The sequence below is a fragment of the Plectropomus leopardus genome, chromosome 13 (genome assembly GCF_008729295.1).
Source record: "Plectropomus leopardus isolate mb chromosome 13, YSFRI_Pleo_2.0, whole genome shotgun sequence".
Lineage (NCBI taxonomy): Eukaryota > Metazoa > Chordata > Actinopteri > Perciformes > Serranidae > Plectropomus > Plectropomus leopardus.
Window position 1 is genome coordinate 2,374,876 of NC_056475.1, and position 16,744 is coordinate 2,391,619.

A 16,744-nucleotide genomic window follows, 5' to 3' on the forward strand; every position below is an offset into this window, starting at 1 on the left:
TCACGTGACTGACCGTCGCCCAGGTTGTGTCGAAAGCATCCTGGTGTTAGCATTTAGCTAACCGCTGACAAAAAACCTAAACTGAGGCGTGGATATTTTTTTTTACAATGGACGAATTAATAACGTGGCTGTAGCGGAGACAAAGAAGACAAGGACCTCTTCAAACTGCCGTTTCCGACATGTTTTTTTTAATCGCTGATACGTGAAGAGGCCAGTGAACGATGCTAACCAAACATTAGCTAACGTTCAAACTTTGACGGGCAACAATTCGTTTAGCTAACTGCTAGTTTAATTTACTACAACCATTCCGGGCTAGCCAGGTAACATTTTAGTATTGTAGCGAGTGTGCTAACTAACTAGCATCGTGTGTGTTTACGTTATCACCAATAACGCGTTATTTTTAATTAACGGTTCATTTAAAACCAGCGTTATTATTGCTAACTGATCAATAATGACTACTGTTGAGCTAATGCTAACGATAGCCACTTAAACTTCACTGTAACTGACACACAGTTACTTAAAGAAAATCAGCATTTTTGTTAAAGCAAGCAGTAGCCGATAAACAGCTGTAATCTGAATATCGTGTCTGTTTTGTGAGATAAATAATGCTAAACAGCAGGATGTCAAACGCACGGGGATTAGGGCAGCAGTATTGTCTAAAAAACACAGCTGTCCGGTCATCTCGGTAATCTTTGTTTTCTTTATCATGCAGCCACAGTAGATGCTTGTAGAAGGCATTGTATCTACCAAAAATATTTAGACACCTAGTTCATTGTAAACAGTCTGTACAGGCTACAGTCTACTTTTCTGTAAGTTATGTCTGGGGACGCATCTGACAGCAGTGATGACTCTGATACAAAAACAAATGAAAAGGCCTGCACCGTCAAGCATCAAATCACCAATGGTAAGTCGAGTTTACTGTTTATAATCACAAATATCATCATCAACCACTGTTTATTTAGGGGAAATTGAGCATGAAGCTCTTTTACAGCAGTGCCCTGGATTCACATTCAGAGGGCTTAGAGGATATACAACATATGATAACAACAAATTCATCAAAAGTAAACAGTGGCTATTAAAAGTCACAAATTGCAATAAAATCAGTAAAAAACATGAAACAGATTAAATAGCAAACAAATCTGCAACCAGTGAAACAAAAATGCATAACAACAGGACAGAAGAAAAGATGATGACAATAAAAAAAAAACAGTAAATAATAATCAGCTAAAAAGATCTACAGACACATACCTATCTAATATCAATAGCTCTTGTAAATTGTTCCAATTATTTGGTGCAAAAAAAAAAGTTCATTTATAAAGCTCAGTACAGACCTGAGGAGTTTTTAAGGGATAAAAATTCCTGTGAGTGTGTGGAATGAGAGGAGATTTTATTTTTAAAAGAGAAGTTAGGTAGGTGGATAACAGTCTGAGTAGTGCTTTATAAACAAAAAGGAGGCAGTGTCATTAATATAGAAACCCCTGCACACTATAATTAATTCCATCATTTGATCAATACATGTGTATTTTCTTTAATTTGCTTTCTAAGAGAGTTAATTTATCTCTGCAGATTTAGAAATTACTATGTGTAGTCTAGGTGTCAGCAGATTATTGGGTCGGATATTTGGCATTTTGCCGTTTATCTGTGTTGACATTTTATTTTAATGACGGCAGATAAAATCAATTATTTAATATGTGCAAAGAAAGTGTCAACATAGGAGGATTTTAATTTGTGAAATCTTAGGGGCTATTTTTATTAATTATTTTTTATTTAACTTTTCACTTGACTTTATTCAAAAAAGTTGATGGAAACTTCCTGTATATATCTTTGAAAATTTCAGTTTTGATTAAACATTTGCTGGGGTTTTGTGTTGGAGTTCGTAATATTTCAAATGTTTAAATATTGACAAAAAAAATTCCTATCAGTTCCAAATATTGGCCAACAGTTTCATTAACGTCTGATAAGCAGTATCAGCCCTGAAAAACCAGTATCAGTTGACCCCTAGTGCTGTCATTTCTAATCTGTTTAATCACATGAAAAGGAAAATAAGTAAATAAGCAGATAAAAATCTGAAATAAAATAACAGTTAAAACTAAGTTGAGAGACATATGAAAACATTTGTTCTGTAAACAAGGGTATTGGATCAAAACATACACACTTAGACGTTGGATGGCTATTAATTATACTACAATGTGTTTCTAATATTTATTTGCACAAAATCAGGTCTGATACTTGAAACATGCACTATCCATTTTGTCCAGTTTTCAATAAAAGTATCCTTCTGGGTTCTCAAATTAAGTCAGTATCTCAAGAGAAAGTGTGCAGCTGTTAGTTTTTTCTTTATCTCTTAAAAGTTTGACAGCACAAGAGATGCATATCTATTTTTGAAATGTTTCTTCCTATCCTTATGTTTTGCAATGTCTATGTTTGAGAACATACTGAATGTTTTAACCATGTTGTTTCTGTCTGCGTATAGCTAACCTCACAGGTCACACTGAGCGGGTTGGCATGGAGAACTTTGAGCTGCTCAAAGTTTTGGGCACTGGAGGTAAGCGTGAAGCATACAATATATGAAGTATACATGTAATTGTTGACAAATTTGTTAATAAATACTCGAGTAAGATGTCAACATGACATATACCCGCAGCAGATTTTATTTATTTATTTTCCACTTTGATTTATTTTCCTGCCAAAGTACCTTAAGGGCAACTAAGTGTTTGTAATTGATTTCCGCAGACTGTAAAGCGTCCCCCGTGACTTAAATACTGCGGTAAAACATTTCTTAACAACCATATCACGAATTTGGGACTTTCAAATCATCAAGACAGCATAAGAAGTACTTGAATGTTTAGTGGTCGACCATATGTCTCTGTTATTAGATCTCATCCATAATGAATACCTGAGAGATGCGAGAGGCTGTTTCTGTCAACAAAACAACACCTGATTAAATGTGGTTTGCAGGAATGTTTTTGCATATGTTCCAGTTGAGTTTCACTTTGGTACTTGAAAGTAATTTGAATGACTTGATGAAATATCTTTGTGTCTTTGTCTAGCTTATGGGAAAGTGTTTTTGGTCAGGAAAAACACCGGCCACGATGTGGGCCAGCTCTATGCCATGAAGGTGAGACTATTTGTTTAAAATATTAAACTAAATGTAATTTATAAAACAGTTTCTTCGACTGTTTACACTTGGTTTTAAAATGTGTTTCGCGGATTTTCCTGTTACCTCCTTGTCAGTAGGGCTGAGCATCATTAAATTATATGATACAGATACAAATACCAGTGTCCTTAAAGCAGTGATACTCAACTTACTACATGCGGACCAAATCTGGCTCCAGATAGGGTGCTGGGTGGTCCCCCAGTGATTTTCTAATTCACAATAAAAATAAAGTGATTCACACTGGGAATCATTTTTTTAGTTTTAGTATACATAAGGTGCCAGAGTGCATAAAACGACAAAAAATAGAGCATGTTTATTTAAAAAAAGTGCCAGTGGAGGATCCCTGCACCCTAGCGAAGCCCCTAATGTCCCAAAATCCCAGAAATATCCTGAAATCCAAGTAATACCTTAAAATCCTGAAAACGTACTAAAATCTGGTAAATGTTTTAAACTCCTAGAAATGTCCTGTAATCCAAGAAGCGTCCTAAAATTCCAGAAATGCCCTAAAATCCTTAAACTTCCTAACATCTAAGAATCGTCCACAAATCTGAGAAACAACCTAAAATTGTCTCACATACAGATAATATTCTGATTTTGACATCTTGTTTTGCTGCTGTATGTATAGACACATTGCTGTGTTGCATTAATGGAATATTTTACTTTATCTGGTCTTTGAATTATTTTTTATTAATGGTGTCTAGATTGTCCTGGTGTTGACTTCATACACTGATGGAAAGTTTGTTTTTATTTTGATGACTACCCCAGGTGTTAAAGAAAGCAGCTATTGTTCAAAAGGCAAAGACGACAGAACACACTCGCACAGAGAGGCAGGTGCTGGAGCACATCCGACAGTCTCCCTTCCTGGTCACGCTCCACTACGCCTTTCAGACGCAGAGCAAGCTGCATCTCATCCTGGGTGAGTGACGGCACGCTGCAGCCAAACATGGAGAACTCTTTGTTTCCTCGGTCTTGAAGCGCTGAAGAGATGTTCTCTTTATTTTCTGTCTATTACTGTTTGTCTGTCTGTTGGCATGTTGTGCATAACGTGTGTTTGTGTAACTTTTGCATGATGTCTATTCAAGCTCCCTGTGTCTTTGCCTGTGTGTGTGAGTGCAGACTACGTGAGCGGCGGGGAGATGTTCACTCATTTGTACCAGCGGGATCACTTTTCTGAGGAGGCGGTGCGGATTTATATTGGGGAAATCATCCTGGCTCTGGAGCACCTGCACAAGGTGGGTGTTGCTCCTTCCAGCTCTGTAACTTAGAGCTACATTTATTGATTTTTGGATACCAGAAGAAAGACAAAACAAACTTACAGAGACAGTGCACCAACATACTAGCTTATATATTGTTATGCCTTATGTTTTGGGAAAGACTTGCATAATTTCCAAAATTTTGCAGACACAGAAACACGCTGAAATCCTAGAATCGTTCTTTAATTTTTGTGAATGTCGTTGCTAAAGTTGTCACGTTTTTTTGTTCAGCTTGGGATCGTGTATCGAGACATTAAGTTGGAAAACATTCTTCTAGACAGTGAAGGCCATGTGGTATTGACGGATTTTGGGCTCAGCAAGGAGTTTCTTGAAGAAGAGGTACGTTACCTTGATACTAAAAATCTAGACCTCAAAGATACATGGGATGTGTGTTATCTCTTATTACAATCACAATACATTTTTTATATAAGATGTGTTTTTGCGGTCTTCCCTTTCTCCTCTCTACAGAAGGAAAGGACCTACTCTTTCTGTGGGACCATTGAGTACATGGCGCCTGAAATCATCAGGGGGAAATCCGGGCACGGCAAGGTAAATAAATGTCGGATGTGCACATCCTCAGAAATTCAGGCGACATGGATGCAAGATGACTGTATGTGAAAGTACTGGTGGTGCTTTTCACCATCAACCTATCGCAGCACGAGAGACACGTACTCCCCCTTTGTCCCGACTGGCCTTAGGTACCGCCGATGTTTTCGCCTTTTCTGCCTTGAGCTCAGCTTTAACATGATAGAAACTTCCTAAAGTGCCACCATGTCTGTTGTTTACATGTTGTATAGGCCTGAACTCTCGTGTGCCGTCTAGAGGTATGCTCCAGTAACACACGTTATGCGTAGGCAAGAATATATTCAAAAATGCTCACGACGCAGCTGGATGTGCACGCGAACACAAGGTTAAACAGCAAGTATATCTCCGGCCTAAGAGCGACAAAGACACAGCGTGGCCATCTATGGCATCGCCGAGTTCCCATTGAAGTGACGCTTAAACGCTTGCATTGTCATCCTGGGCTTCTGTGTGTCTGCTGCTTCAGGGAAAGCACCTTAACTAAATTATCTAAATCATCTAATCATCTAAAAAATATATTTGGTCAAAACATATCTATGCATATACGTCACGCTTATCATGCAGCGACAAGTATCAGGTGTCCCTTTGAGGCTTCATGTCACCAACTTTGTTGTTATGGAAGGCAATTAGTATCATAACAGACAACCCAGGTTCAATTTAACAAAAACACAGCAGGTGCCCTATATACTCATATTTTTTCCTTTTTCCTGTAATGTTTTTTTTAACTTGTTTTCTTCTTCAGTCTGTAGACTGGTGGAGCCTTGGGATCCTGATGTTTGAACTTCTGACAGGAGCGTCTCCTTTTACCTTGGAGGGGGAGAGGAACTCCCAGAGTGAGGTGTCAAAGTGAGTGCAGCTGCCTCCATCTCCATAAAACATGTATTTATATGATCAACCTTCCTCATTTTAAGATCATAAAAATGATCTCAGACATTGTGTTGGAGGTATCTCCTGATTAATCTGGCACAACTTGGAATTGTGAGTTATACGTTTTTTATCCTCACACCCTGGCCTCACTGCACGCGTGATCCACGCGTGACGGCTATCTCGCTGAACTGCTGCTGCCCGCAGTGTTCACTCAGACAGCATTGTTGCTGCGGCGCTGCTGCAGAGCTACCTGCTAAAATTAACTACTGTACATCCACAATTAAAAACCAATACTCCAGTAATTTATGGAGCCATGCAAGCCACTGAATTGTCAACAGCACAATCTTGCACAATTAAAAAGCCTTGTGGGAAAAAATGAAGGGTTTCTAATGATGGGAACATTGTCAGAGGGCTTTTGTTTTGAATCAGAAACAGGAAAGGTTGAGTTAAAGCAAATTTATTTATATTTTCTCATGTCTGACAGATGTACACATTAAAACTGCAGTAAAAGTTTGCATTTAGTCAGCATGACTATAAAAAGTTTCCACTGTCTACCTTCGCTGAAAACCATGCATCACATAGTCAGTATCAGCGAGACTCTGAGTCTCTTCATGTGCCGCAGCAGAGCAGCAGCCGCGCTGCACCTGCGCTCCTCATGCAGACTGTGTGGCTGCTCTAACTTGTGGACGCCCAAATAAAAAACACTCTCCATGATACAAACGCTCTCCTCACATAGGCAGTGTGGCCCAGGTCATACCACAGTGAATAACTTGAAACTGCTTTGGGATTTTGTCATACAGTATGTTATGAGGGTATTATGCCATCTGAATGGGCATTATTTTATTGCGTCCTTCCACCAGACGTATTTTGCGCTGTGATCCGCCGTTCCCCTCAATGATCGGATCCACCGCTCAGGACCTGCTGAGGAAGTTGTTGGTGAAAGATCCCCACAAGAGGCTGGGCTCTGGACCGCGAGGGTCTGAAGACATTAAAGCACATCCCTTCTTCAAGGTCCGACTCACCTCAACAGCCAGTCAATTTGTGTCGCTCTTCTCCTTTCTGTCACTTCTTCTCATTCATCCGTAACTCCTCCTCTGCTTTTTTGCTTCCTCACCAAACAGGGACTGAACTGGGCTGACCTGGCACAGAAAAAGGTGGCAAGTCCATTCAAGCCAGAGCTGAAGAGTGAACTTGACGTAGGGAATTTTGCTGAGGAGTTCACGGGGATGGATCCCGTCTACTCTCCGGCGAGCACGCCCCCAAGCACTGATCGCCTGTTCCAGGTTAGCGTCTGCTTGCTCAACCTTGACCGTTAGAAAAGACAGATTTCCAAGTAAAATATATATAACCATCTGAAAATTCAATTATTCTGACAAAGTAAATGATTGCCTAACAGTAATTCAGATTATAGTTAGGGGTGAGTGATATTTCGAATATTTTGACTTGTTCCATGTACGATATATGAAATGACTTTATCACGATTCGTGAGCATCAAGTATAAATTGTCACGTTGTTTTAATAAGCCACCAGCGTTTTGATTCTCTTTCCTAAGGCTTGCTGCCTCTCTCTCACACACACACACACACACACACACACACACACACACACACACACACACAAAAAGCGAGGCTTTTCCACTTTGATTTAATTACAATACTTTTGAAAGTTTTGTCACAAAAGTACTTTATTTAAATCCCTTATAAATCTATTTTATTAATTTATTTTAACAGCACTGTGTTCAACTTAATTGTATAACAGTAGCTACTTTATTCAACTTCATAGTACTGTAGTTTATTCAATATTTTGTATTTTAGTAGTTAACATTAATTTTAAGGACATTTAAAAATATTGAAATATATATTGTGTATTGCGATATGGCCTTCAATTATTGCGATATTATTTTAAAGCCATATCGCTCACCCCTAGTTTGAGGTAAGTGTTTTTTTCCCTAAATCGTGTCTGATTTTAGGCAGTCTGCTCTCGCTCTTTCATAGCAGACATTTCAAAGTGTACTGCCTCGTCATGAACCTAACATGACTTCTCTGTTATTTCAGGGTTATTCGTTTATTGCTCCCTCCATCCTGTTCAACAAGAACGCAGTCATGGGAGACTTCGTACAGTCCCATATCGGTGCCGATCGTCCAGCTTCAGCCTCAGTCCAACGCAGTGCGATGTTAGAGGTACGGACCCTGAACCAGTGAATTTTTGCTCACAATTTAAAGTTGGCATTTAGTTTTTGGTCTTTACTTTATGGTAGAGAGGTGCATCTGTATGAGAAAGACTTCTGTGGTCTAGACAAAATTAAAACAGTGTTTTAAAAAGGCTGAGTGGTGTTTGTTAATGAGGACACACAGGAAGGAAAACAGGAAGAGAAACTAGTTCATTGAACTTATTGTATCAACAAAAATTGGCTGACCTTGTTTCACAGCATATTTTGTCGCATTATTTCAAGGGCTAGTCAAAATTGAAGAAATATCACAATCAGGAGGAGACTGTAATAATGTTTATAATGTTTATATAACTGTTCATAGTTTATATTATTTAATGTTTATTTAAAAAGGACACGGCATGTCAGTGAACATCAGTGTAAAATACAAACGTCAATATGAGTTAGCAGGACTGCTAATTTACATCTGTAGTCCCTTGGCAGGTTACAAACAATAGAAATAAAGAAAGAAAGAAAAAGGGAAAAAATGGGAAAGAAATATTTTGGTATCTTTAAAATCTGAAAAATCTCTGGTTAGGTTGTGTCGTTGATGTTTTGCACATTAGACTAAACAAAGTAAAGCTGCCTCTTTGTTTTCAGCCAAAAACAGTAAAATCTTACCTTCTGATTGCTTTCAAATAGTTATTTAACATCAAAAATGTGTATTACAGCTCATTACATGAAGGAAAACCCCACAGTATGATTGCAGTTATAGATAATAAAGGACAAATGTTATCTCAATCAAATATCAAATTATATCTCTATGTAAAGCCAATCCACAACAGCAGACTTTTCATGGGAACATAAACATTGACTTTTTAGATTGTATCACATTCTGGTTAATGCACACCAAAATCCTTTTCACACTACTGAAAGCTGCATCCTATTGCACAATAACAAAACCCCAAACTAACAGCACATCTCTCTTAAACAACAGCCAACTGTGACTCACACAATCCCTTTTTTTGTTCAGGAATCACAGTTTTTTCAGCACTATGAGCTGTGTCTTCATGGGCCACCCCTCGGCGAGGGCAGTTTCTCCGTGTGCAGGAAATGCCGACACAAGCAGACTGGTCACGAGTACGCCGTCAAGATCGTCAGCCGCAGGTGAGCGGAGATACGATGCACCGCCTTAGTAGCAGCTCTGAGTTTTTGTACCTAGCTGTGCTTTACAGTGACACTGTACCATCTGACAGTGTAAAGTTTGTTTTTAACTGACTGTGTTGACTGTCAGGATGGAGGCAAACACCCAGAGGGAGATTGCTGCTTTGAGGCAATGTGAGACTCACCCAAACATCGTCAAGCTGTACGAAGTCTACACTGATCAGGTACAGCTACTACCAGGTAGTAGGTACTACTACTACTACTAATAATAATTCTATTACAATTTTAGATTGATTTTGAAATGCTGCATTTTTCATTCACATACAGAAGTCAACTCGTCAGCTGGAACTGAAAGCTCTTTTTATGTTAGTCAGCTTAATTAATTGCAATAAAACTGTCAAGCTTTTGGAAAATTATGCCACTTTCTTACCCAAATCCTCTGACTGATTGCATTGTATATTTGTATGTTTGTACATCTGTTGTTTTTTTTTTTTCTTTTATGTTACTTTATATTTTTGTTGGGTTTCTTGCTGCCTATTTATTTATTTACCGATTTTTTTCTTGTCTGTATCATTTTTTATAATTTGTATACTGCAGTTTTACTTATATTTTCCATATATATATATATATATATATATATATATATATATATATATATATATATATATATATATATATATACGCTGTACCTTTTACCTGATGTTTTGTACATCTTCAGTTTGCCCCCCCCCCCCCCAAAAAAAACAAGTTAAAAACAAAAATTAAATGATAATATCATAAAAACTATTCATATAAAACATCTTAAAAGATTTGCAGCAGTCACAGAAAAGACATCACAGAAAATCATGAATATACTGTGTGTACTTTGAAGGGTGTAAACCATTAAATAAACTTGTCTTCTCTGTCAGTATCACACATATTTAGTGATGGAGCTCCTGCGAGGCGGCGAGTTGCTGGAAAGGATCAAGAGGAAGAAGCTGTTTGGAGAGGCGGAGGCCAGTCAGCTGTTACGAGTCTGGTCTCAGCTGTCAGCTTCATGCACGAGGCGGGAGTCGTGCACAGAGACCTCAAACAGAGGTGAGCTGGAATTTAATAACTTTATTAATTCTTTATAACAGTGGTTCTCAAACTTTTTTTTCCAGTATTGTACCTCCTTTACAATATTTTTTTCAGCTCAGTATCCCAGTGTAAAACATTTCTGATAGAAACCGACAGTGAGTAAATGTGGTGTGAATCTGACTGTTTGTTGTGACAGTTGAAGGATTGCAAAAATAAGAATATTGAAAATAAAATGTGGTTTATTAAACTTATTATTTTTTTATGTAGTATAATTATTTCGAAATTATGCATGGCTAATATTTTTTTAAATTAACATTTTAAAAAAATGTTAATTCAGAAGAACTCCAAAAAAAACCCCTAAGAGTACCCGTAGCCCCATTTAAGAAATGTTGCCTTATTATAATAAATAATAATATAACTAAATCATGAGCTAAAACTAGGTATAAATAAACATTTTAGTTAGCCTTTTGAAACCTGGAGCGATATCACTTTTCTTGTGCCGTTTTTTGACGCCTTTCACCAGTGTTTAAATCTTTGAACGCTGAACTAATTGGTTTGAATTCTTAAAAAAAAAAAAGGGAAAAAAGGCAGATTGGCAAGAAATGTACCACAAATTGAATTAGTAGATTTAAAAAATTATATTTTAAAAAGCTAGGGAGAATGTCAAGGGAGAAAAAGAAAAAAAGCCAGTGAAAAATCAATATTTCTCATTATCATAATTACATATTTAATATGAGATACAGAAATATTATTTGCCTTGAGCACTTTTTCCATGATTAGTTTTTTTGTTTTTTTTTTTAAAACAAAACTCGTTTCAGGTCATTTTCTTGTGCTGGAAAGTTTCTAAAACAAAACTGAATAGAAAACAAAAATGAAAAAATTAAAAGTTAAAATAACTCTGCTGCATGTGTGATTCGGTTCAGATTAAAACATTTGTCCAAAGTCATTACATCCATATTTCAACTTTGTGACATGATATTGAAATTAAAAATGCATTTCAGTAATTAAAAATGAAACCTTTTCTGGATAAGTTAGATGTGAAAAAGAAATGAAAGTGGAATTATTGGCCCGAATAATGTGGTGAGAGAGAGAATGAGAGGGAACGAGAACAGAGTGAAGTTTTAATTGTCTCAGTATTTTTTCACTGTGAACTGCATGTGTCCTCTGAGCCCTGAGGATGTCTTGCCTAACGTGGCTGAATACGGAGTCAGAGCTGATGTGATGGGACATTAGTGTGGTTATTGTGCAGCATCATTTGCACATGATTTAATCGAGGTAAACACAGTGGACGACAGAGCGTAATGTCTCCGCTGCAGCGCAGCACTTTTCAAAATGAGGGCTGCAGATTTATCACACACATATCCTGCAGCCTTCAGATGGCCGTGGGATTTAATTAACTGAAGGAGACGGCTTTCATGTAGTATAAAGCAGCTGTGAATGACAGATAGTGGTAAGAATCACCCATTAACTTTAAGTCCTGCACGGAGATGCATGTTGTAATCACAACAACTTTTATTTTTGATGCCAATCTAAATGCTTTTACTGGTCGGAGAGTTTTTAATTAAAACAGTTTATCTACACTGTTCCATAATTTCTGCACAGTTTATCTAAACTGTTGAGTTTATTAACAGAAATACCAAATAATGAATCATGGTCAAATGTGGAAAAAGCCAGTGTCCTACTGCATCTAATCTAATTTTCACTAAAATATCAACAAATAAATGTGGCTTGTTTGGATGAAGCTCCCATCTGTTTGCCCTCTGCTCCCACCTTTGCACCACATGTGCTGCATTGGGCACAAAAATGCCAAACACGTGTGCAAAGCATACACTCTGCGCAGAAACATACCAACCCACGGTGTTCAGTAAACAAGAGAGCAAAACATTATTTATATTGCACATTTTATTCCAGATGGAAGCACAATGTGCTGCACAGTCAAACATGAACACAAAGCTGTCAACTGACCATAAAAGCAAATCAAATCCATTTTAAAATAAGAATAAAAACATAACAAAAGATCAAAATGAGGATAAAACCATACAAGATGCAAGACATGTGAGTCACAACTGATAATTTGCAAAAAAAAAAATGAATTTTAAATGAATAAAAAAACTAAAAACAGAATTAAATAAAATAAAAGTCAAATTAGAGATGATAACACACACGAGTTAAAGTAATAGATAAAGTAATAAACCAGTGAAAGTAAAAGTAATCCTAAGTCAAAACCAATAAAAGTAATAAAAAATTGAAATAAAATGAAATAATTTGATAAAATAAAATATCATTTTATTGGCTTTTTTTAGTCTTTATTAGATATGACAGCTGGAGAGATGACAGGAAATGGAGATAAAAGAGAGTGGGGATGACGTGCAGCAAAGGGCCACCGGTCTGAGTCGGACCCGGGGTCGCTGCAAACCTCTGAATAAGGGGTGCACGCTCTACCAACTGAGCTACCTGGCGCCCTACTTTTAACAAATTTCTTGCTATTTTTTGGGCCATATGTTGTTGAGATGCTCATTGTTTTCTCCCCTATGATTTTGAAAGTGTCAAAAACAGTTCAAAAAAACGGTGCCCTGATTGTAGAAAGTAAAGAAAAACAAGAGAGGATGATGATGGATTTGATTTGTTTCTCTTGCAGAACGTGCTATTTGCAGGCGAGGGGGAGGACTCGGTGCTCAAAGTAATAGATTTTGGGTTTGCCCGCCTGTGCCCTGCAGGCAGCGCCCCCCTGCAGACTCCCTGCTTCACGCTGCAGTACGCTGCACCTGAACTTTTCGAGAGCGCGGGATACGACAAAGCCTGCGACCTCTGGAGTCTCGGGGTCATCTTGGTAATTTCATCTAAAAACCGCTGATTTAATCACATCGGTAAGGCAAACTGAAGTACTAATGACTCTCTGTGTGTGTTTCCATCAGTACACCATGCTGTCAGGCCAGGTGCCATTTCAGAGCGAGCAGCGGGGGATGACCTCATCATACGCTGCTGACATCATGCAAAAGATTAAGGAGGGCGATTTCTCGTTGGATGGGGAGGCCTGGAAGGGCGTATCGGAGGATGCCAAAGAGCTCGTTAAAGGTATGCGATGTAGAAAGTTTGAAGTGACAAGAGCAGTTAGTTTTGTGTATTTGGGACACATTATGTAACTAACATAGTACGTGCGAGGGTTGGGCAAGTGTAAAAAAACAAAAGAAGCAGTTTGTAAATCGCCTATATTTAGCAGGTTTACCAGTGTTTGTTAACCTGCGTGCATGCACTGATTTTGGTGCGACCGGCTTTAAATTCCTTTCACACAAAACTGTTGCTCAGCAAAGATGGAAATACAATAAAATTATTTAGGAAACTTTTTGAGACCCGATCAAATATTTTATTCAAAAACATGAGAAAGATTATACTACCAATAAAACGAACAAAACAAAAAGAGAAAGTAAATGTGTAAAGCATGCACATATTGACAAAAGTTTAAACATATGTACATATTTGTACGTGTCATTGCTAACTAAGGTTATCTCCAGCAAGACTAATTGAGACTTGAGGCTTTTATTTGTCAGATTGATGGTATGTTGGTCAGAACAAATGAGCAAAGTCAGGGGGAAATCTTTTATTTTAGTGTTTAGGTTATCTGATAACGGAAGAAAAGAAATAAAAAAGGATGATAGAGACATTTTTTTCTTGCCTTTGTGCTCCTTTGACCACGTCCTCTGTGTTTGAAGGTCTGCTGACGGTGGACCCGGAGATGCGTCTCAAACTCTCGGATCTGAAAGAGAACGGCTGGCTTCAGGGCGGAGCGTCCATGTCCACCACTCCTCTGTGCACTCCAGATGTGCTGGAGTCCAGTGGGCCGACTGTCCGCACTTACGTCAACGCCACCTACAAGGTAACATCGCTGTCTGCGAAATCTCTTCTTTCCACTTAAATGGTTTCTTTATGCTGGGAGATACAGTCATTTAACAAAAACTGAGGGGCGAGAGGTCATGTGACTTCATGCCAACATTCAGAAATATACTCAGCATTTGTATCAAAATTTAAAATGTAATCCTACGTGAACAATGTCAATTGCCATGAGGTACGTGATGTTGTTTTTTCATTTTTTTGTTTTCAAGTTGTTTTTTTTTTTTTTCGAGGTTTTATTGGAGTCAAATTAGTACACATCATACAACACAGCATACTGACATTTTTTTTTATTTTTTAGTTTTTGTTTTGGACAACACAATTCAAGAGAGAGAGAGTAGTAAAAAATACAAAGCCTTTTTTGCAAAATCATTCATACATTACGAACGAAAGAAAGGGAAGAAACAAAGTAATAACAAAAAACAAACCAACAAAAAAAACCCAAAACTAACTAATATAAAAAACATTCATTTTTTTATTCTTATTGTTTTTCTACTTGATGGTTGATCAGATTTAGAGGCTGCTACAGCGATTTTCTTCACTGCACCAGAAAACTTCTGCGCTGCACTAACGGCGACTCTTCATGAAAGGATACTGAAAGTGTCGCGTCGCCACAGTGAAGATGATACTATTAAAACAGGAATTGAAAGTTTTGTTTCTAAATAATATTATTGTTCATTTAAAGATTAGATTTGTTTCAAACATTTAAAACATACTTTATGTTAATTATTTTTCTTTTTTTCCACTTAAAATAATTGTATGCAAAACATGATAGAAATGTAAGAAAATAAATTGTTTGTAAAATGTTTTAAATGTTGGCACATGAATACTTCGATAAAGGGGAAGGTGTTAGATTTATACCTTAAATGGACAATTGATTTCAGGAGATGATTTAATTTGGGAGATGTATATATATATATATATATATATATATATATATATATTATATATATATATATTTGTGTTTAATTTGATTTAACAGATATAGAGCATAATTGTATAATTGTATACATATGTACAATTATGCCCAAATTCCTCTACCCTGCTATGCAAGTAATTGAAATAACAACAATAATAATAATAATAATCATAATCATAATCATAATCATAATAATCGTAAGGTCATATTTAAAAAATGAAATCATGTCATTTAGTTTAGATACATTAGAAAATAGTAATTAACATATTTTCCAAAAAAATATTCATATGTGCCTGCTTATTTAAGGGTTTAAAATAGTATCAGCGCATGACCTTACTGTGCTTCATCATCATCTTCTTTGGTCATTTCCGTCTCTCATCAGGCTTTCAACCGAGGTAAGAGAGAGGGCTTCTTTCTGAAAAGTGTCGACAACGCTCCCCTCGCAAAACGCAGGAAGCTGAAGATGACGAGCACAGGTGTGGAGACGCGGTGGAGCTCGTCCTCTTCCTCCTCGTCCTCCTCCACGTCCTCCTCTGCCTCTGCAACAGCATCTAAAACACAGCCAAAGCAAACTGTGACCCCGAAGCAGAGCTAGCCTGAACAGCAGGGGAGAAGAAGAAAGAAGGAAGACGGAGAGGTATGTGCTTAAACTGGAAACACGATGTCCTCCGGTGGTGATAGGGTCACCCAGTTCCAAAAAAGAAACATACTGGCAAACCAAAAGACTGGTTTAGGTTAGTGTTTTCAAGAAGAAATCAAACTGCATGTTTTTACGACAACTTCTGTCAACATGCCATGTTCTCCCCAAACCAAACTGTATTATCTTTGAGCAGATGGAAGAAAAGACGGTAGAAATCTAGTTTGGCATCTTTAAGATGCACAGAAATCTGTGGCCTTGAGAAAAAATATTATTACTCAGTATTCACTTACCATAATATGGTGACAGCGTCATACACTAAAAGTTTAAAAAATGAGACATTTACCTGTTTTCACTGTGTGTCAGAAACAGTGCCTGGCTATAATATAGGGATAAAGGGAAAAAGGAGCCATAAATGAGCAGAAGCCATATCTATATATACACAGCAGAGCAGTGAATTTATCAGATGAGCCGTTGTGATTACACAGAAATTTGCACAAAAGCAAATGAAAAGTCCTTCCAGGAATTTGCAGGATTAATCTTTGATTGTATCTAGTGACTTTGTACGGTGCCCCGAAAGTCCTGAAAAAACATCTTGTGGGATCAAATTACTATCTTTGGGCATAAGATAGTAACTTGTTTCCATAAAATAAAATAACTTGTACCTACAAGACATTATTATGTTCCCACAAGATGATAATGTCTTCTCTCACTATATTAATTTGCTCCCGCAAGATAAAAATGTATTGCCACAAATTAATGACTTGTACCCACACAATAATAACTTTTTCCCATAAGATATAATTTAGTTCCCACAAGATAATTATTTGTTCCCACAAATGTATTCTTCGTACTCACAAGATATTAATTTGTTCCCACAAAATTATAGTTTGTTTTCTCAAAATATTGTTTTTTTTCCCCACAAGATAGTAATTTGTCCACAAAATAATAATTTGTTCTCTAATAATATTAATTTGTACCTGCAAGATAATCATTTGTTCCCACAAATGTATTCTTTGTACTGACAAAATAATGGTTTGCTCCCACAAGATAATAATTATTTTCCACAAGG

At 37.2% G+C, this 16,744-nt stretch overlaps 1 protein-coding gene across 1 annotated transcript; it reads left to right on the forward strand.

The window, feature by feature from the left end:
* Nucleotides 1-17: 17 nt before the first annotated feature.
* On the forward strand, nucleotides 18-15,641 carry rps6ka4 (ribosomal protein S6 kinase, polypeptide 4). Its single transcript, XM_042499518.1, is given in 20 exon segments — nucleotides 18-904; nucleotides 2,474-2,545; nucleotides 3,051-3,118; nucleotides 3,923-4,073; nucleotides 4,274-4,389; nucleotides 4,642-4,749; nucleotides 4,879-4,959; nucleotides 5,735-5,838; nucleotides 6,720-6,870; nucleotides 6,981-7,142; nucleotides 7,914-8,039; nucleotides 9,039-9,172; nucleotides 9,300-9,393; nucleotides 10,078-10,180; nucleotides 10,183-10,246; nucleotides 10,343-10,346; nucleotides 12,867-13,058; nucleotides 13,144-13,303; nucleotides 13,939-14,102; nucleotides 15,418-15,641. Coding segments are annotated over 20 exon segments (2,355 nt in total). The 5' UTR covers nucleotides 18-816; the 3' UTR covers nucleotides 15,631-15,641.
* The last annotated feature ends 1,103 nt before the right edge of the window (nucleotides 15,642-16,744 follow it).